Source organism: Phyllostomus discolor, chromosome 5 (genome assembly GCF_004126475.2).
Source record: "Phyllostomus discolor isolate MPI-MPIP mPhyDis1 chromosome 5, mPhyDis1.pri.v3, whole genome shotgun sequence".
NCBI lineage: Eukaryota > Metazoa > Chordata > Mammalia > Chiroptera > Phyllostomidae > Phyllostomus > Phyllostomus discolor.
In genome coordinates this window covers 140198150-140215342 of record NC_040907.2, presented here as the reverse complement: position 1 = coordinate 140215342, position 17193 = coordinate 140198150, and the positions used below count along the sequence as shown (strand labels likewise).

Sequence of the window (17193 nt, the reverse complement as noted above, 5' to 3'; positions counted from 1 at the left end):
TTAAAGTGAGTATTAACAAATTTCAAATGGATGAATTTATACAAAGTATGTTTCTGGCCACAGTAGAATGAAGCTGTAAATTATTTACTGGAAGGTAATGTTTAAGATCACCAAATATTGGGGAATTAAACAATACACTCAGAAAAAACCTATAAATAAACTGGAAATTATAAAATATTTTAAATTGAATGATGGGGACAAAAGCTAAATGTTATCAAAACCTATGGAATGCAGCCAAAACTGTCTTTAAATGCAAATATATAACTTTTAATGAATATATTAGAAAAGGAGAAAGATAGAAGATCAGTTCTCTAAATGTCAGTTAAAAGAAGTTAGAAAAAGAACAGTAGGTAGGTAACTATGGCTTGCTTCCTTGCACAACCACATCCAAATTAGAGCTAAAATATAGGACAACCATCATTTAGAAACATCAGAAATCTAGTTGAATGGAAGTCTGACAACTACAGAATTAAATAAACCACATCCATCCAGACTGCTAGCGGGGACAGATATGTGGAACAAGATGGTCCCACATCCACATATAGTGTATACAAATTCAGGAGGGATATCCTGGGAATGAGGAGTCTCAGCCCAAAAACAGCGCCCCCCCCCCCAACCTAGGTTTCCAGTGCCAGGAAGATAAATCCCCGTACTTCTGGCTGCAAAAAAAAAAAAAAACAAAAAAAAACAACAACAACAAAAAAAACCCCAGCAGAGATTGGGTCAGTAGAAGAAACTTCTAGAGTCCCAAGTAATTCCTCTCAAAAAATCCACACACAAATTTATTCAGACTTACTCCCTCTGAACTCTAGCACCAGGGTAGCAGCTTGAAAGGTACCAGGCACATGAAGGGAGGAAGTGATGTGTCTGGCATCAAGGTGGAATTTGGGAGACAGAAAGACAGCTGCAGACCATGTCACCCTTCCCCTTCATAGCTGATCCTCCACAGGGGGCTAAGGTTAATGGGTCAGTGGTCACAGCCAGTACTTGCAGCTGACTTTCCTGGGTAATTCTCTTCTGTTGACCTGCCAACAGCAACCAAGGCTCAACTACAAGAAGAGGACATACTCAGCCCACATGAAGGGTGTACCTCAAGTACCCAGCTTGGGTGATAGGGGAGACTGTGCCACTGGACCCTACGGAACACCTACTACTACATTAGGCCATGATTCTGAGACATGGAATCATAGCCGTTTTACCTAATACATAGAAACAAACACAAGGATGCTGCCAAAATGAGGAGATAAAGAAACATGGCCCACATGAAAGAACAGATAAAAACTCTAGAAAAAGAACTAAACAAAATGGAGATAAGCAATCTATCTGATACAGAGTTCAAAACAGTGGTTATAAGGATGGTCAAGGAACTTAGTGAAGACCTCAACAGCATAAAAAAGATCCAGTCAGACATGAAGGATACACTAATTGAAATAAAGAACAATTTACAGGGAAACAGCTATAGAGTGAATGAAGCTGAGAATCAAATTGGTGATTGGGAATATAAGGAAGCAAAAAACAACTAATAAGAATAACCAGAAGATAAAAGAATCCAATAAAACAAGGATAGTGTAAGCAGCTTTTGGGACAATTTCAAGCATTCAAACATTTGCATCGTAGGAGTACCAGAAAGAAGAAAAAAGTGAGAAATTGAAAATCTATTTGAAAAAATAATGAAAGAAAACTTCCCTGATTTGGAGAAGGGAATAGATGTGCAAGTCCAGGCAGCACAGAGAGTCCCAAACAAGACAGATGCAAAGGAGCCCACTCTAAGACACCTTACAATTAAAATGCCAATGATTAAAGATAAAGAGAGAATCTTAAAAGAAGCAAGAAAGAAGTTAGTTAACTACAGGGGAGTTCCCATAAGACTCTCAGCTAATTTCTCGTAAGAACTTTGCAGACTAGAAGGGACTAGAAAGAAATATTCACAGTGATGAAAAGCAGGGACCTATAACCAAGATTGCTCTACCAGCAAAGCTATCATTTAGAATCAAAGGGCAAATAAAGAGCTTCTCAGACAAGAAAAAACTAAAGGAGTTCCTCATCACCAAACCATTATTATTTGAAATATTAAAAGGACTTATATAAGAAAAAGATCAAAACTATGAATAATAAAATGGCAATAAATACATATCTATCAACAACTGAATCTAAAAAAACAAACTAACCAACTACAAGAGCAGAGATGGAATCATGGATATAGAAAGTGTTTTGATGGTAGCTGCATTGAAGGTGGGTGTGGGGGAATGGGTGAAGTGGTGAGGGTATAAAGAAGTACAAATAGGTAGTTACAGAATAGCCCTGGGGATACAAAGTAGAGTATTGAAAATGTAGTAGCCAAAGATTTATATGCATGATCCATGGACATGAACAATGGTGTGGGGATTGCCTGAGGGAGTTGGAAGTGCTGAGTGGAGGGGGGCAAAGGGGGAAAACTTCAGACAACTGTAATAACATAGTCAATAAAATATAATTAATAAATTAATAAATTGAAAAACTGAAAAGAAAAATGACAGTAAATTAAATCCAACTTTATGCCATTATGTTAAATAAATAAGATGAAATAGATAAATTTATTGTGAATTTCCTAAATTCACAATTTAGGAAAACTGCATGAAAGACACAGGAAAAATGAATAAATGTAGATCTTAAGGAAATAAAATCAGAAATTAAAAAACCTTTTCAGAAAGAAAACACCATTCATTCCAAGATGACTTCACTGGTGAAGTTCTCTAACATTAAGGCATAGCCTTATACACGTTATTTCAGAGAATAGGAAACCGGAGAACACCAGCTAATATTATGAGGTTACCACAGCACTGGCACAAAAACCAGGTATTTTGGGAAAAAAATAGTAAATATGTGTCATAAACATAGTTGCAAATTTTCTCAACTAGCTATTTGCAAATCAACTCCTGCAATGCATACAAAGAACACAATGTGACCGAGTGCACTTTAGTCCATGACAGCAAGGTAGATTTAATTTTCAAAAATCAATAAATGTTATTTCTCATATAACCAACCATATAATCTCATTGAAAATATGCCTAGAAATATGACTGAGTAGATAAAGACTTAACCTGTAGCATCTGGCACTCTACTAAAATAAACACTTTAAAGGTATTAATTTATTTACTTATCTCAATAATTCTTATGTAATAGAAATCATTATTTCTTCCAGTTGCAACTAAATGGCTTGACACAGAAAAGTTAAGTAATTGATTCAATGTTACATTGCCAGTAAATGAAAGAACTGTGAATCCAGTTTGGATAGGCCTGACTGGAGAACTCATATTCTGAAACACTTCATTTCATTGTCTTTCCATTTTCTATGGGTGCTCTGGTGCTCTCTGGAAGTTTAGCACAATAGCAGAAGTGTGCTTAGCAACCCATCCGTATTGTACCTGGGAACTGAGTGACTAAAATTATACAATGTTTATTGTTTCCATCAGTTATTTGACTCCTAAATTAGGAAGTGATCTGATTTTCCTTTTTTTTAAAGATTCTATTTATTTATTTTTAGACAAAGGGGAAGGGTGGGAGAAAGAAAGGGAGAGAAACATTAATATGTGGTTTCCTCTCACGTGCCCCATACTGGGGACCTGGCCTGCAACTCAGGCATATGCCCTTACTGGGAATTGAACTGGCAACCCTTTGGTTTTCAGGCCCATGCTCAATCAACCCACTGAGCCACACTAGCCAGGGCATCTGACTTTCTTTTAACAAAGCCCATTAGCTCAGATTTCTCCAAGTAATTTCTGCTGACTTTAAAAATCTTCCACTGAGGAGATTCTGTGCTGCCAGAACTTAAATAATTGAGCACATCTCTAAGAACCACTTTTGAGGGTACTTGGATTTTCTCAAGGTCAACAAATATTAATCCTTTGAGTGTTAGGATTATTTTTGGGCATGGTTAAGTGTCACTGAAGACAAAGTAGAGCAGCTTTCACGTATGGGGCATTCTCACAGGGGACAGCTATGTGAAGGGGAATTGGGATTGATCTCGTCTTCAGTAAGTTAGTTTGAGACGCCATCCATCCCTAGGGGATCTACTGACAAGGAGCAAGGTCAGTGGTGGTCAAGACAGAGAAAGAACTAGTAGCCAGCACAACTATTCATTTTAAGAATCATCATCCCCCCTTTCAGCCCCACACCTAATAAAAACTCTATTCAAGGAAGCATGCATGGGATGATAGAAAGTAAGAGTCTACACTCATGTAAAAGCCCCTGCACAAAAAGGTAGGTAGGAAGGGAAGAGAGTTGAGTTAAATATGAATATGAAACTTTTAATAAGATGAAGATTGTCTTAATAACTTAAATAAAATAAATTCATCTCAATGAACCTGGTAAGGATGCTTACCAGTTCTGTTCAATACTGCATTAAGGTTGATAACCAGCGTAATAAAACAAGGAAAAAAAAGATGTAACAATTGGAAAGGAAAAAGTAACTCCACAATTTCAGATTACATTACTGTGTATATAGAACATCCAGGAGAATTTACAAATTTTTAGAATTAAGAAATGAATGTATTGAGGTTACTGACAACAATATCATATTGTAAAAATTAATTGTATTTCTGTAAAAATAACAGAAATAAAAAATCTCTCTTTTTTAGTAGAAAATAAAAAAAATATTAAAATCATCTTATTTTTAAAACCACCAAAATGAGATATGTAAGACTTCCAAATTAAAAAACTTGAAACACAAAAGAAATTAAAGAAATACTAGTTAAAAGAAGAATTATATTGTAATCATTGATTGGAGACTCAAGTTAGTTGTCAATTCTGCATAAATTGATGAAAAGGATTAATGCAGTCCCAATAGAAACTGATCAGGTTTTCATGGGAATTGAAAAGTTTGCTCTAAAATTTATATGGAAATGCAAATAATTAAGGAAAGCCAAAGCAATCTTGAAGAAGAACAAAGCTGGAAGGCATACACTAGCACACATAGTTTCCTATTTTAATAGCACAGTAACTGAGATAATGTAGTATATGGCACATGCATCAACAACTAAATGAGTAGAATAGTATAGAAAGCCCAGAAATAGATGCACACATACACAATTTATAAAAGGGTACTATTCTAATTCAATGGGTGTGGAAGACTTGTCTTTCCAACAATAGTATTACTGTATCATGTAGATTTCTAAAGGGATAAATAGAAGGTTTAGCAATACGCTATTAAAAATATAAGATTATCTTTATGATTTTTGCACTAGGCAAAGATTTTTTAAACAGGACATAAAAAGTACTAATTTTGAAGGAATATATTGATACTTTGGAGTTTGATAAAATTAAGAACTCTGTTCATCAAACGTCAAGACTGGGAACAAGTCATATACTTGAAAACTATTTGTAAAACATATAAAGAAAAAGGACTTATATTCAAAATATAAAAGTACCTCTTACAAATCAATAAGAAAGATACTGGCTGCCCTGGTTAGTGTGGCTCAGTGGATTAAGCACCAGCCTGCAAATCAAAGGGTTGCCAATTCAATTCCTAGTCAGGGTACATGCCTGTGTTGTGGGCCAGGTCTCCAGTAGGGAGTGCTCAAAAGGCAACCATACATTGATGTTTCCCTCTTTCTTCCTCCCTTCCCTTCTCTAAAAATAAATTTTAAAAAAATTTATTAAAAAAGAAAGATACTGGCTACTTAATTTAATCAAATTACAGAAAGACTTGACAAAAGAAGATATCCAAGTAGCCAAAAGCTGATCAAAAAGTCTTCAACATATTTCTTGTCATGGAGACAGAGCGTAAAGCCACCATGAAATATCACTTTATACCCACAGGGATGGCCAACATTAAATGAACTGAAAATACCAACTCCTCACAAGTTGTCAGAGCAACTACAGCTGACACACATGGCTGGTGGGAGTGTAAATCCATCTGGTCACTTTGGAACTCTGGCGGCTTCTATAGCTGAACACATGCTTACCCTGAGACCCACTGATTCTACTCCTGGGTAGATAACTGGGAGAAATTAGCGCCTATGTCCACCAGAAGACAAGTACGGAAATTTTCATGAGTCTTTTTTTAATGGTCAAAAATTAGAAGCAGACCAAGAGTTCATTAAAAATAGAACTGAGGTATATTCATATAGTGGAACCCTACATGGCAATGAAAATGAAGAGCCTCCCACTGTAATATAATAATGTGAATGAACTTCACAGGCTTAATTTTGAATAAAAAACCAAAACCTAATACTGTATGTATGTATATATGTACGTATGTATGATTCCATCTATGTGAAGTTTGTAAGTCAACAAAATTAATGTATTGTAGTAGAGGTCAGAATAGATTTACCTTGTGAATATCAATCAGGAGAGTTATGAAAGGGCTTCTTGGATGCTAGAAATGTTCTGCATCTTGACCTAGAAGGTACTTAGAAGAATTTGTCTATTAGTTCACTTAAGATTTACATTCTTTACATAGATTAGTAGCTCATTTAAAAGAAAATAAGATATATTTCAGAATACCTGAGACCAGCTGCAAGCTGTGGAATTAGTCTGGGGCATGTAATTGGTGGAGCTCTCTACCCAGAGAGAAAGGAGGGCTTAACACAACACTGAGGTTTATGGTAAGTGGAAAAATAAATCCATTTTATTTTCATACAATACCTTAGCAAGCTACAACCACTGAACAAAAGTGTTTGGTCTAATTAAAAATCATATTATATAAATTATACTAATATAACATAGATTATATGAATAATATAGATTATTAATATAAGGTGCATAATATAGGGTCTGAGTCCTAAGAAACATTAAAAATATGTTATCAGCCCTGGCTGGTGCAGCTCAGTGGATTGAGTGCTGGTTGGGGACCACAGTGTCACGAGTTCGGTTCCCAGTCAGGGCACATGCCTGGGTTGCAGGCCAGGTCCCCAGTGGGGGCCACGTGAGAGACAACCACACATTGATGTTTTTCTCCTCTCTCTAAAAATAAATAAATAAAATCTATAAAAAATATATGTTATCAGTACTTCTATTGCAGCTACTACTTACCACCACTGTTATGATTTTTTTGTTGTTGTTGATAGTGATTATTATTAGCAACTGGGTCTGAATGAGAAACTCCCTCTGCACCTCTGCCACTTTCTTCTCACTGCTCACCTCCACATCCCACCCTTCAGCCAATTCTTCTCATTTTCTCTGATTCCTCACAAAGGAGCAAATCAAGGCTGGGTATGGCAAAATTGGCATAGATTTATTTTTAAAGCAAATGTGGACCCAAGATGAGGTTGAGGACAGGAGGGCCTGAGGGACATGCTTCCTTAGAAAGTGGCCTCACAAACTGCCAAAAGGGAGACTGAGCAGGCGATGTCATTCCACTTGCCTTCTTGCTTCAGAATCATCCCACAGTGTTCCCCAGTGCCAGTGTTGTTGGGCTCACCATCATGCCAGTTTTGGTAGGTAATGCTCTGTCCTGTCAGATCCACAAAATGACCTTCGGTCTCTACATCTGTGATCCCCAGGAAGGCTTCTTCTTTGGCAACATCCAGGACGGCCTTGTTCTCTTCAGCATTCCTGGGGGTGGCCACTGAGCCCTGGAACTGGGCACACAGAGCCTTCGCTTCTTCAAAGGTCATCTTTGCACCATTGGTGAAGAAGAACTTCTTTCCGACTTGTTTGCCCAGAAGGAATTTCAGCACTAAAGGGGGAAAAATGAGGGTGATACAGGCTTATCTGTAAGCCCAGCCCAAGGCATTTTTCTGACTAAAGGCTTCTAGAGAAGCACTGCCACATGAAATACAGCATGTCCAGTTAAACTTGAATTTCAGGTAAACAATGAAATTTTTTATTGTGAGTATCTCCCAGGCAATTTTGGGGACATACTTACGCTAAAAAAAGTTAGTTGTTCTTTGCCTAAAATTCAAATTTAATGAGGTGTTCTGTTCTTTTACATGTGAAATCTGGCAAACCTAACCTGAGGACAGACTGGAACAAAGGACTTTGTTTTTTTGGGTAAGAGTTCTAGAACATATGTAATCGGTAATTCTGAATTTTACCCCAATAGTAACTTGAGAATAAAGAAAAATGTCAGAGAATATTTTCCTGAGGCCAAGAGGGCACAGAAGGAACAGGAGAGGCCCCACTGTCTGGTCTCAGCACCAGCACAACAAAGGGGAAGAAGCACAGGTCCTGTTCACAGGGACATGTGCACGCACTGAGTGTCAGCAGTACAGGATCGTGGGCTCTGGAGTCAGACTAACTTCGACGTATCAACTGCCTCTGCCACTTGCTGGCTCTGGGCATTTCAGCAAGTTAGTTGATTTCTCTTAACTTCTATTTTTGCTGAAAGGTTGGAACAAATTTATGAGATCAGAATATGAGAAACACCTATTCAGGTACTAGAAAATTATATGTTTTCAATAAATATTTACCTTGCACCTTCCTAAACTGCAAGGTGCCTGAAACGTAAGAGAGAGGGCTTACACTTTTTGATATGGTTCAGTTCCACGTGCAGGGCTTCTCTTTCTGAAGCAGCCACATCATACTTACAAGCTGGAAAATTAAAGCAGTGAAAGAACATTGGTGAGGGATTTCACAACTACAAGCAGGTAGGATGCCTTTTTCAAAATTTAAAAAAAAATTCTTATACATTGATATTTGTTCTTTGGAGGGAAGTAAAAAGTATTGAGAAGAAAAGAAGGAAAAGTATCTCTATTTCCATCCAGCCCAAAACATCACTCATCATCTGTTGAATGTACTTAAAGGAACTTCACACACACACACACACACACACGAACACACGTGTGCTCCCCAGTGACCTAGCCATGATAGCACTCCATACCCCAGGGACTCACTAATTGTTTTTCAAGTAAACAGCTCTGTCATGAATAAAAAAGAAACCTCTTGGGGAATTATTATGTGCTGGTGAATCCTGACTAAAAAGATTGCTAGGTTTTGTCTTTAGGGAGGTTTTGTTTTTGTTGTTGGTTTTTGTTTGTTTTTCCCAGTTTGTACTATTAATCAGTAATCCAAGATATTTGTGAGCTGCACATTATTCAAGGGGGAGGGCATGAGACCGGTCATGTGTAATAGATGGCAAACATGGCCTCAACATGGGGCAGCTTCTCTAGTTAAGAAAGGGAGTCTATTTCCCCACTCCCCACATCTGGGCTGGTCTTGTGACTTGTTTTACCAATAGAATGTGACAGAAGCAATAATGTACATTGGGAATCTTGTAATGAATTCTGTGTGAACAAGCTGGTCTAGCCTGTTGGAGGATGGGAGACCTGTGGATCACTTACCCTCATCATTCCAGTCAACGAGTAAATAACAAACGTAAGTGAGACCACTGGTCACCAGCTGACCACAGACACAAGAGTGGGTCCAGCTGAGATCAGCAGGGAAATCACTTGGCAGATTCACAGAATTGTGATTTAAATAAATGGCTTTGTTTTTTTTTCTCCTCACGAAGTGAAGGATAACTGACATACCATGCATATACTGCTGTTGTGAAAACAGACATAATACACCCAGCACATATGTGGTCTGTTTTTTTCCCTTTTGGACCACAGCCTCACATTGTGTCAGCTAAAGGAAAATGAGGGCCCAGCTCTTTCGAAGGGTACTTGGTGAGGAAGTGGGACTGGAGGGTCTGGGAGCCTATACTTAGGAACTGGTAGGAATCCCCTAGACAAGGCTGAGGGTGCTGGGTCGGGAAGCAGAGTTGGGTATCTTTCTGTGAAGCAACAGGAGTAAGGGCAGCTCCCACTTGGAACTAAAAGTCACAGGATATTGGATGCCCTCAAAGTAATAGTTGAGGTTAGCTTCTTACCTGGACATTTCCCAGGGTCTCCTTTTTGGCCCACTCTTCCTGGTAAGCCAGGGGGCCCTGGGTTTCCTGGAGGCCCCAATTTTCCAGGAGGACCTTGCACACCTCTGAGCCCTTGGCCTATTGGAAGATGAAAGAACTGTCCATTAATATCTGTGTTTTTGCTTTATTTCTCCAAGAGTTTGATGTTTAATCCCTTCACAGGACAAAAGAGACATTAATCCAGGCCCAACTTTCTGAATCACTACTTCCACTGGCCCAGAGAGGAAAATCCTCCCACATCCCTCAGGATGGCCTGTCACAGGCCGGCTCCGTGAGCACCTGGGACAACCACCTGTTGCCCACTCCTGTGTGGAAGATTAGGGCACCAGGGAGTCAGAGCTGTATCTGTTTGGAATTATAATGTGTAGTTGAGGGAAATGCAACCTATATAAATAGGATAGTGCTCTTTCATCTCTAGGCAGTTTGTCTGGAAGGTCAAGAGTTGCAGAGATAAAACAGCCCCAGCTGTACCTGGTTCTCCTTTTTCTCCCTTGGCGCCGTCACGCCCATCTTTGCCTGGGAAGCCGTTGCTGCCTGGACAACCACAGGTATACACAGGGCAGGTCTTCTGAGGGCTCTCAAGGGGTTCTGTTTCTGAGCAAGATGCTGTCACCACACTCAGGAGAAGAAGAGAGAGCGATGGAAACAGAGACATGGTCCTCACCTTGGTATGTGAAAAGTCAAGGAAGATGATCTCATTTTGCTCAGTTAATCAACATGCGTTTACAAAACATTTCCTGTCCTCCAACCTGCATTGTGCAGAGGCAGTGTAGAGATGGATGAGCCACCCATTCCTGCCTCCAGACTGGGGATTTTGGAAATTAAATCTTCCTTTTGCTATAGTGCAATTAGTACTTTAACACAGGTAGGCACGATATGCAGTGGGGTCTCTAGGGAAGAGATCACAAGTGCCTCAGGTTCCTGGCATTACCATTAGAAGGCTGTGAACATGCTTCCCATGTCATTTATGAAAGGAAATGGGCCTACATCGTCAGCACACTCATGCCTGTTGGCTTAGCGGGTGGAAGTGAATGGAGACCCAGGAATCTGTAGGAGCTCCCTCATCCCCCACCTCTCCCCTTTGGGCCCACCTGCATCCCATCCTCACATCTAGGCAGGGGGCCAGTTAACCAGCATTGACTCAATGGAAGGCACTAAGCTGTGGGCTGGTGATCCAAGAGCGAAAGAGTCACAACTAGTCACTAACCCAGCCCAGAATCAACTTGGGTTTGCTTCCTCTGGAAGTTTTATTTCCCACAGCAAGAGAGACTTACCAAGAGTCTTGCTTTCTCTAGAAATTTTTCACTACCTTGTCCCTGGCAGGGTGCCAGTTTCCTCTCCAGTTCCTGGCAGAAATTTCTTGTGTTCTGTGAGTCAGAAATACTGGTGATTAGGTGGGGGTTCTGGCTAAGATGGAGGCATAGGCAGAAAGACTTCACTTCCTCACACAACTGAAAGGAAGATAACAACCAATCTAAAATCAATAAACGACCAGAAGTGCCAGAAAATCAAACTGCATAGGACTCCAACAGCCAAGGTATTAAAGAAAAAAAACCAGAACAACCAGACTGGTGTGCCAAGACAAAGAAATATGGCCCAAATGAAAGAACAGAGCAAAACTTCTGAAAAAGAGCTAAGCGATGGGGAGATAGCCAACCTATCTGATGGAGAATTTAAAGCCCTGGTAATCAATATGCTCACAGAACTGATTGAGCTTGGTCAAAAAATGAAAAAACAAATGAAAGATACCCAAAATGAAATAAAGCAAAATATTCAGGGAACCAACAGTGACAGGAAGGAAACCAGGACTCAAAGCAACAATTTGGAACAAAAAGGAAAAAATAAACATCCAACTGGAACAGAATGAAGAACAAGAATCCAAAAAAGTAAAGAGAAACTTACAAACTCTGGAACAACCTGAAATGTTGCAATATCTGAATTATAGGGGTGCCAGAAAGAGAAGAGCAACAGCAAGGAATTGAAAACTTATTTGAAAAAATAATGATGGAAAACTTCCCCAATCTGGTGAAGGAAATAGACTTCCAGGAAGTCCAGGAAGCCCAGAGAGTCCCAAAGAAGTTGGACCCAAAGAGAAACACACCAAGGCACATCATTATTAAGTTACCCAAGATTAAAGATAAGGAGAGAATCTTAAAAGCAGCAAGAGAAAAGGAGACAGTTAACTACAAAGGAGTTCCCATAAGGCTGTCAGCTTATTTCTCAAAAGAAATCTTACAGGCAAGAAGGGGCTGGAAAGAACTATTCCAAGTCATGAAAGGCAAGGACCTACATCCAAGATTACTCTATCCAGCAAAGTTTTCATTTAGAATAAAGGGCAGATAAAGTGCTTCCCAGATAAGGTCAAGTTAAAGGAGTTCATCATCACCAAGCCCTTACTATATGAACTGTTAAAGGGACGTATCTAAGAAAAAGAAGATAAAAAATATGAACAATAAAATGACAACAAACTCACAACTATCAACAAATGAACCTAAAAGAAAAGACAATGAAAACAAAAATTAGGCAAACAACTAGAACAGGAACAGAATCAGGGAAATGGATATCACATGGAGGGATTTCAGTGGGGATTGGGAAGGGAGGAATAGGGACAAAAATGTACAAGGAAGAAGAAACATAATTAGTAGACATAAAATAGATGGGGAAAGATAAAAATGGTATAGGAAACAGAGAACTTAAAGAACTTGTATGTACAACCCATGGACATGAACTAAAGGGGTGGTGAATGCTGGAGGGTTGGAGGTTCAGGGCAGAGAGGGGATAAAGGGAGAACAATTGAGAAAACTGTAATAGCATAATCAATAAAAATACTTTATAGAAAGGAAAAATACTGGTGATCACCACCTTTCTTAACTTCCTTTCCCATTTCTCAATCTTAGCATTTCATGTGTCCTTCAAAGTTCTCTTTTAAACTGTCATTTCTCAGGAAATCTCAGTAGCCCAGTTTTGTGGCTATCTTTCTAATTCTTTATGGCTGTCTTTGAAAATGGAGGTGGTCTCCTTTGCAAAAGGTCAGATAAACCCAGGAAAGTCACAGGTTCCCTAGCGTGAGCAGAGCAAGAGACACCCCGGCAGAGCTTCTGTCAGCCATCTCCCCACTGCCACCTTTCAGAAAGCTGCCTGTAGGCCTCCAAGGGCAAGACAAGTTCCTAGACAAATCCAGGACCCTAGAAGCATTCACCAGCAAGAACTTACAGGGATGTGAAGACTGTGAAGCTGGCCCTCCAGCCAGAGGCTCTAGCAGATGCCTCAAGGTGGGGAAGGAGGCTGGACTCCGAAACGTCAGGGCCCAATCAGCCTTGTGAACTTAAATAGGCCAGTCTGGCCTTCAACCTCAGATTAATAAACAACTCTTGTTGGCACAGTGCTCAGCAGTCATGTGCTTTAATACAGCATAAATCATCCTTCAAATTGCTGTCCATTTTTTATTGTGGCAAAATATACATAATATTTACCATTTTGACCAGTATTAGGTATAAAATTCAGCAGCATTAAGTACATTTACATTGTTGTGCAGCCGTTACTACCAATTATTTCCAGAATTTTCATCATCCCTAACTGAAACTCTGTACTCATTGAACAGATATCCAATCCCTCCCTCACCCTTCAGTCCCTGGTTACTTCTGTTCTACTTTTTGTCTCTGTGAAGGTGACTACTCTGGGTACCTTATGGTACTAGAATCACATATTTTGTCTTTTTGTGCCTGACTTACTTCCCTTAGTGTAATGTCTTTGGAGTTCATCCATGTTGCAGCATATATAAGAATTTTCTTCCTTTTTAAGACTGAATAATATTCCATTATATTTAAATACCACATTTTGGAAGCTTCATTTTTAAGAGGCAATAATAACCCAATTATTTTTCAACAAGTGAATGGGTATATAATTTGTAGAAAACTCACAGAAAAAAAAAGACTATTGAGTTATAAAATAACTTGAATGAATCTCAAATGCATTAGGTTGAGTAAAACAAATATAGCCTCAAAAATTTACAAATTGTATGTTTTTTATATAGCATTCTTGGAATGACAAAATTACCATAGAGAACAGGTAGATGGTGGGAATCAGGGGTATGGGGAGGCTGTGACCCTAACCGTGCAGCATGGGCGAGCATCACTGGGGTGTGGAATAGTTCTGTATCTTAACTGTGATCATTACACAAGCCCATGATTGCAGAAAAAATTTCATAGAACTACACATCAAGAAAAATAAAAGGAATTCAGGTCAATAATGGTTAAGCCCGAATAAGATCTGTATCTTATTGTCATATTGTTCCAGGGTCAAGTTCCTGGTTTTGATACTTGTTCTGTGGTATCTCTGATTCTATCATTGGTGGATAATGGATGAAGGATACATGAGAACTTTCTTTACTATTTTTCCCACGTATGTGTGAAATGAATTTTTTGTTTTAATTTTCCACAAGGACTCTCAAGGAAGTTGCAGAGGTTCCAAAGACTATTCTTTCTTTTTTCAGAACTTTGTCCAAGTATCACTGTGTGCATAGTCTGTGCACTGGCTTAAAAGCGAGACAAAGGAGGCCAGGTCCCAGTGATAATACTCTCCAGCCCGACTGGGCATACAGTGTGAGATCTAGGTGGTCAGAGATGAGGCATGAGCAGATTGACAATAGGATTATAACTTTATAAGGCTTTGGGTTTCTTTTAAAGGATCACTGGAGAAATTTCAACAGAGGAGAGATGGTCAGATTTGAATTTTCACAGCTTGTTCTGACCATAGTGTGGAGAAGGATTGGAGGGGAACAGGTATGAAAAAAATCAGACCTGCAGAGAGCTATTTACTGTCACTAAGGCAGTAGGTGGTGGTGGCCAGAATTGGGGTGGTAGCAGGTCAAGGAGGTGGGTACATTGGAGAATATGTACAAGGTCCATTTGAGGGAACTTGGGAATTGATTGGGTATAAAATGGTAAACAAAAGAAGGAATTTTTGTGCACTCACAAGTTTCTGACTTGAATATTTAGATACCATTTAACTGAGATAGGAAATAAAGGCCGATTGCAGCAGGGATAATGAGCATCTTGTGGGTAAAGGGCTTGAACCATGTGACGGTAGTCAAAAGACATGATCCAGATGGAATGGAACAAGAACTTTATGAAGCACAATGAATTTAATTCTAAATAACATTTCTAGTAGAGCTGTCATAAAATGTGTCAGCCTGGGGTGGTGAGGGAGCCCATCATGGAAGTGTCATATAGAAGTTGCAGAGCCACATGGTGGGTGTGGCATAGAGCCCTCCAGACTATAGAAAGAATGCGGATGGATGAGAGTCCTTTCTAGATCCCTTCTAATGAACTGTCCTTGGGTTGTGGAGGGCCTGGTTTCCTTACTTCCTGCTGCCCCATCCCTGTACCTGAAAAATGTCCAGGAGGGTAGAACCACATTCCTAAAGCCATTGACAGAGACCAGGGGATCCGGTGCCTAAAACATCTGTGGACAACTCGTTCATCTCTCTTCCTTACCCTTTAGCAGCCTGACCTTCCCATGGCTCCTCTTCCAAAGTGGCAGGCAGTGAAATAAGGTCACCGGATGCAGGTCACATTGCCAGGCCTGGCTTTGACAAGTGTTTGTTTCTATTGAACACTGAGTCCAGAGGTCAGGAAGCCGCCCTGCAGACCTGACATTTCCTGGAACTGGGCTGGGAATGGGCGAGCCAGTGCTCTGGGTGCTCCCCAGCTCCGAGCCCCTTCTGTTCTCTGGAGTCTCCTGCAGGCCTTTCCCATCAGGAGATACCCCTTTCCACTTGCATCAGCTCCTGTTCACCCACCCACTTTGCCTCTACCTCAGAGATCAGGCCACTGCGTACATTTGTTCTGGAACTTATAAGGCCCCTCTCATCCTTCCCAGAATCCCCTCCACTCTGGCATCCACTTCACCTCAAGAGCCTTCAGAGACACTTCCTATCTGTCCTTGGGAAAAACTGGCTGCCCCTCTGTACCCCCTTTCCTCTTTCTGGGGATGGAGTCCCACCGCTGCCACTGCCCAGCTCTGTGACCTTGGCCAAGTCACATCTCCTTCAGTTCATTTTGCTCATCTGTGAAGCAGGGTTCCACTGCCTTGGTTGTGCTGTGGTACGCCCTTCCTGGCCCACACTCAGAGTGCAGAGCACACAGCCCACCCTGCCGGGGCCTGCGCTACCCCCAGGATGACTGTGAAGGAGTCTTCTTGGGAAGCAGTGTTTCTGGGTGGCCCTTTTGAAAGGCAGATTTAGAATCAGAAGGCTTGGTTTGGCTCATAACTGTGAATTTAAACAAACCACATATATTGACCAGGCCTCAGTTTTTACACCTATAAAATAAGATTTTGAACCCCCTTCTCTTTCCCACAGAGTGAGACAATGACAGTAAATGGGAAATGCGAGGTCCTCCAGGCAAAAACCACCACAAACGTGCCTAACATCAAATAGAGTTGATTTGCTTCCTTTTAGCTTATTTAAATGTCACACTTGTTATATACAGGGATATTGCATACAATGGTGAACCATATGATCTCTCAGGAGCAGTTTGTCAGGAGGATTTGCAGAAGATTTGACTGTGTGTTAGGTGATTTGGGAGGGAGTTTTAAGAAACGGATATCTGTGCTGCATAGGATCCTGTTAAGAAGCCGAAATGATTCTGTAACTGAGTTGTCTGAATACAGTTAATCAAAGAGGAGAAATGGAACAAGGCAAAGCTGAACATTGTAAAGGAGTGACAGATGCTCTTGTTAGCCAGGAGGGGGGCATGTTGTGATTTCTGTGGTTCTCAGAGTGATGTATTTGCCTGAGTCCAGATAAGATTTTGGAGTGATATTTATGTCTCACAACAGAATGACTTTGTTTATGTTGTACAGCGAGCACCTGCTGCTGAGCCACAGCGATAGGAACACATGTCCACTCAGGGCCTTCTCAGACGTTCCCTCTGAGAACATGTCCCCCCACCCCCATGCCCAGGGTTGTACTTCCACCAACAGTGTGCCTCCTTCAAGGGGTGCTTTTCTCTAACAACCAGTTTCCTGATGGGTGGTAGCTGATGGTGCCAGTCGTCCTCATTCCTGGGTCTCTGGGGCAAGGATGCTTCTTGTGAGGGTTCATCTTTTGCCCCTAGTTTGTCTCACTGGGAGGGGTGCAGAGCAGGGCCAGGCCGAGTCAGGCAGTTACAGCCCAGCACTCCCAGAGAGGAGGAGCTCACAAATGAGACAAGGAGAGGGCTGAGTGAGCACCTCCATCACTACAGAGCCACTGGGCCGGAAAGAAACACCCACCAATGCAGAATGATTAGAAGGGACTGACCAGTAACTTAAAATAAGCATAATCAGCCCTGGCCGGTGTGGCTTAGTGGGTTGGGCATCAT

General features: G+C 40.5%; 1 protein-coding gene across 1 annotated transcript; it reads right to left on the bottom strand.

The window, feature by feature from the left end:
- Positions 1 to 7194: 7194 nt before the first annotated feature.
- Positions 7195 to 13151, bottom strand: MBL2 (mannose binding lectin 2). The gene is made up of 6 exons (XM_036026944.1): positions 13043 to 13151; positions 11104 to 11196; positions 10301 to 10493; positions 9791 to 9907; positions 8443 to 8511; positions 7195 to 7657 (listed from the first exon to the last, which is right to left on the bottom strand). Exons 3-6 carry the CDS (start codon positions 10482 to 10484, stop codon positions 7281 to 7283), a joined length of 747 nt encoding a protein of 248 aa, XP_035882837.1. The 5' UTR covers positions 10485 to 10493; positions 11104 to 11196; positions 13043 to 13151; the 3' UTR covers positions 7195 to 7280.
- Positions 13152 to 17193: the final 4042 nt, after the last annotated feature.

Coding starts and splice junctions, on each gene's coding strand:
- MBL2 (XM_036026944.1), bottom strand. CDS start 10,484: ATGTCTCTGTTTCCATCGCTCTCTCTTCTTCTCCTGAGTGTGGTGACA. Junction 9,908..10,300: donor GGGAGAAAAAGGAGAACCAG/GTACAGCTGGGG, acceptor ATCTTCCAATAG/GCCAAGGGCTCAGAGGTGTG. Junction 8,512..9,790: donor AGACCCTGGGAAATGTCCAG/GTAAGAAGCTAA, acceptor TTAATTTTCCAG/CTTGTAAGTATGATGTGGCT.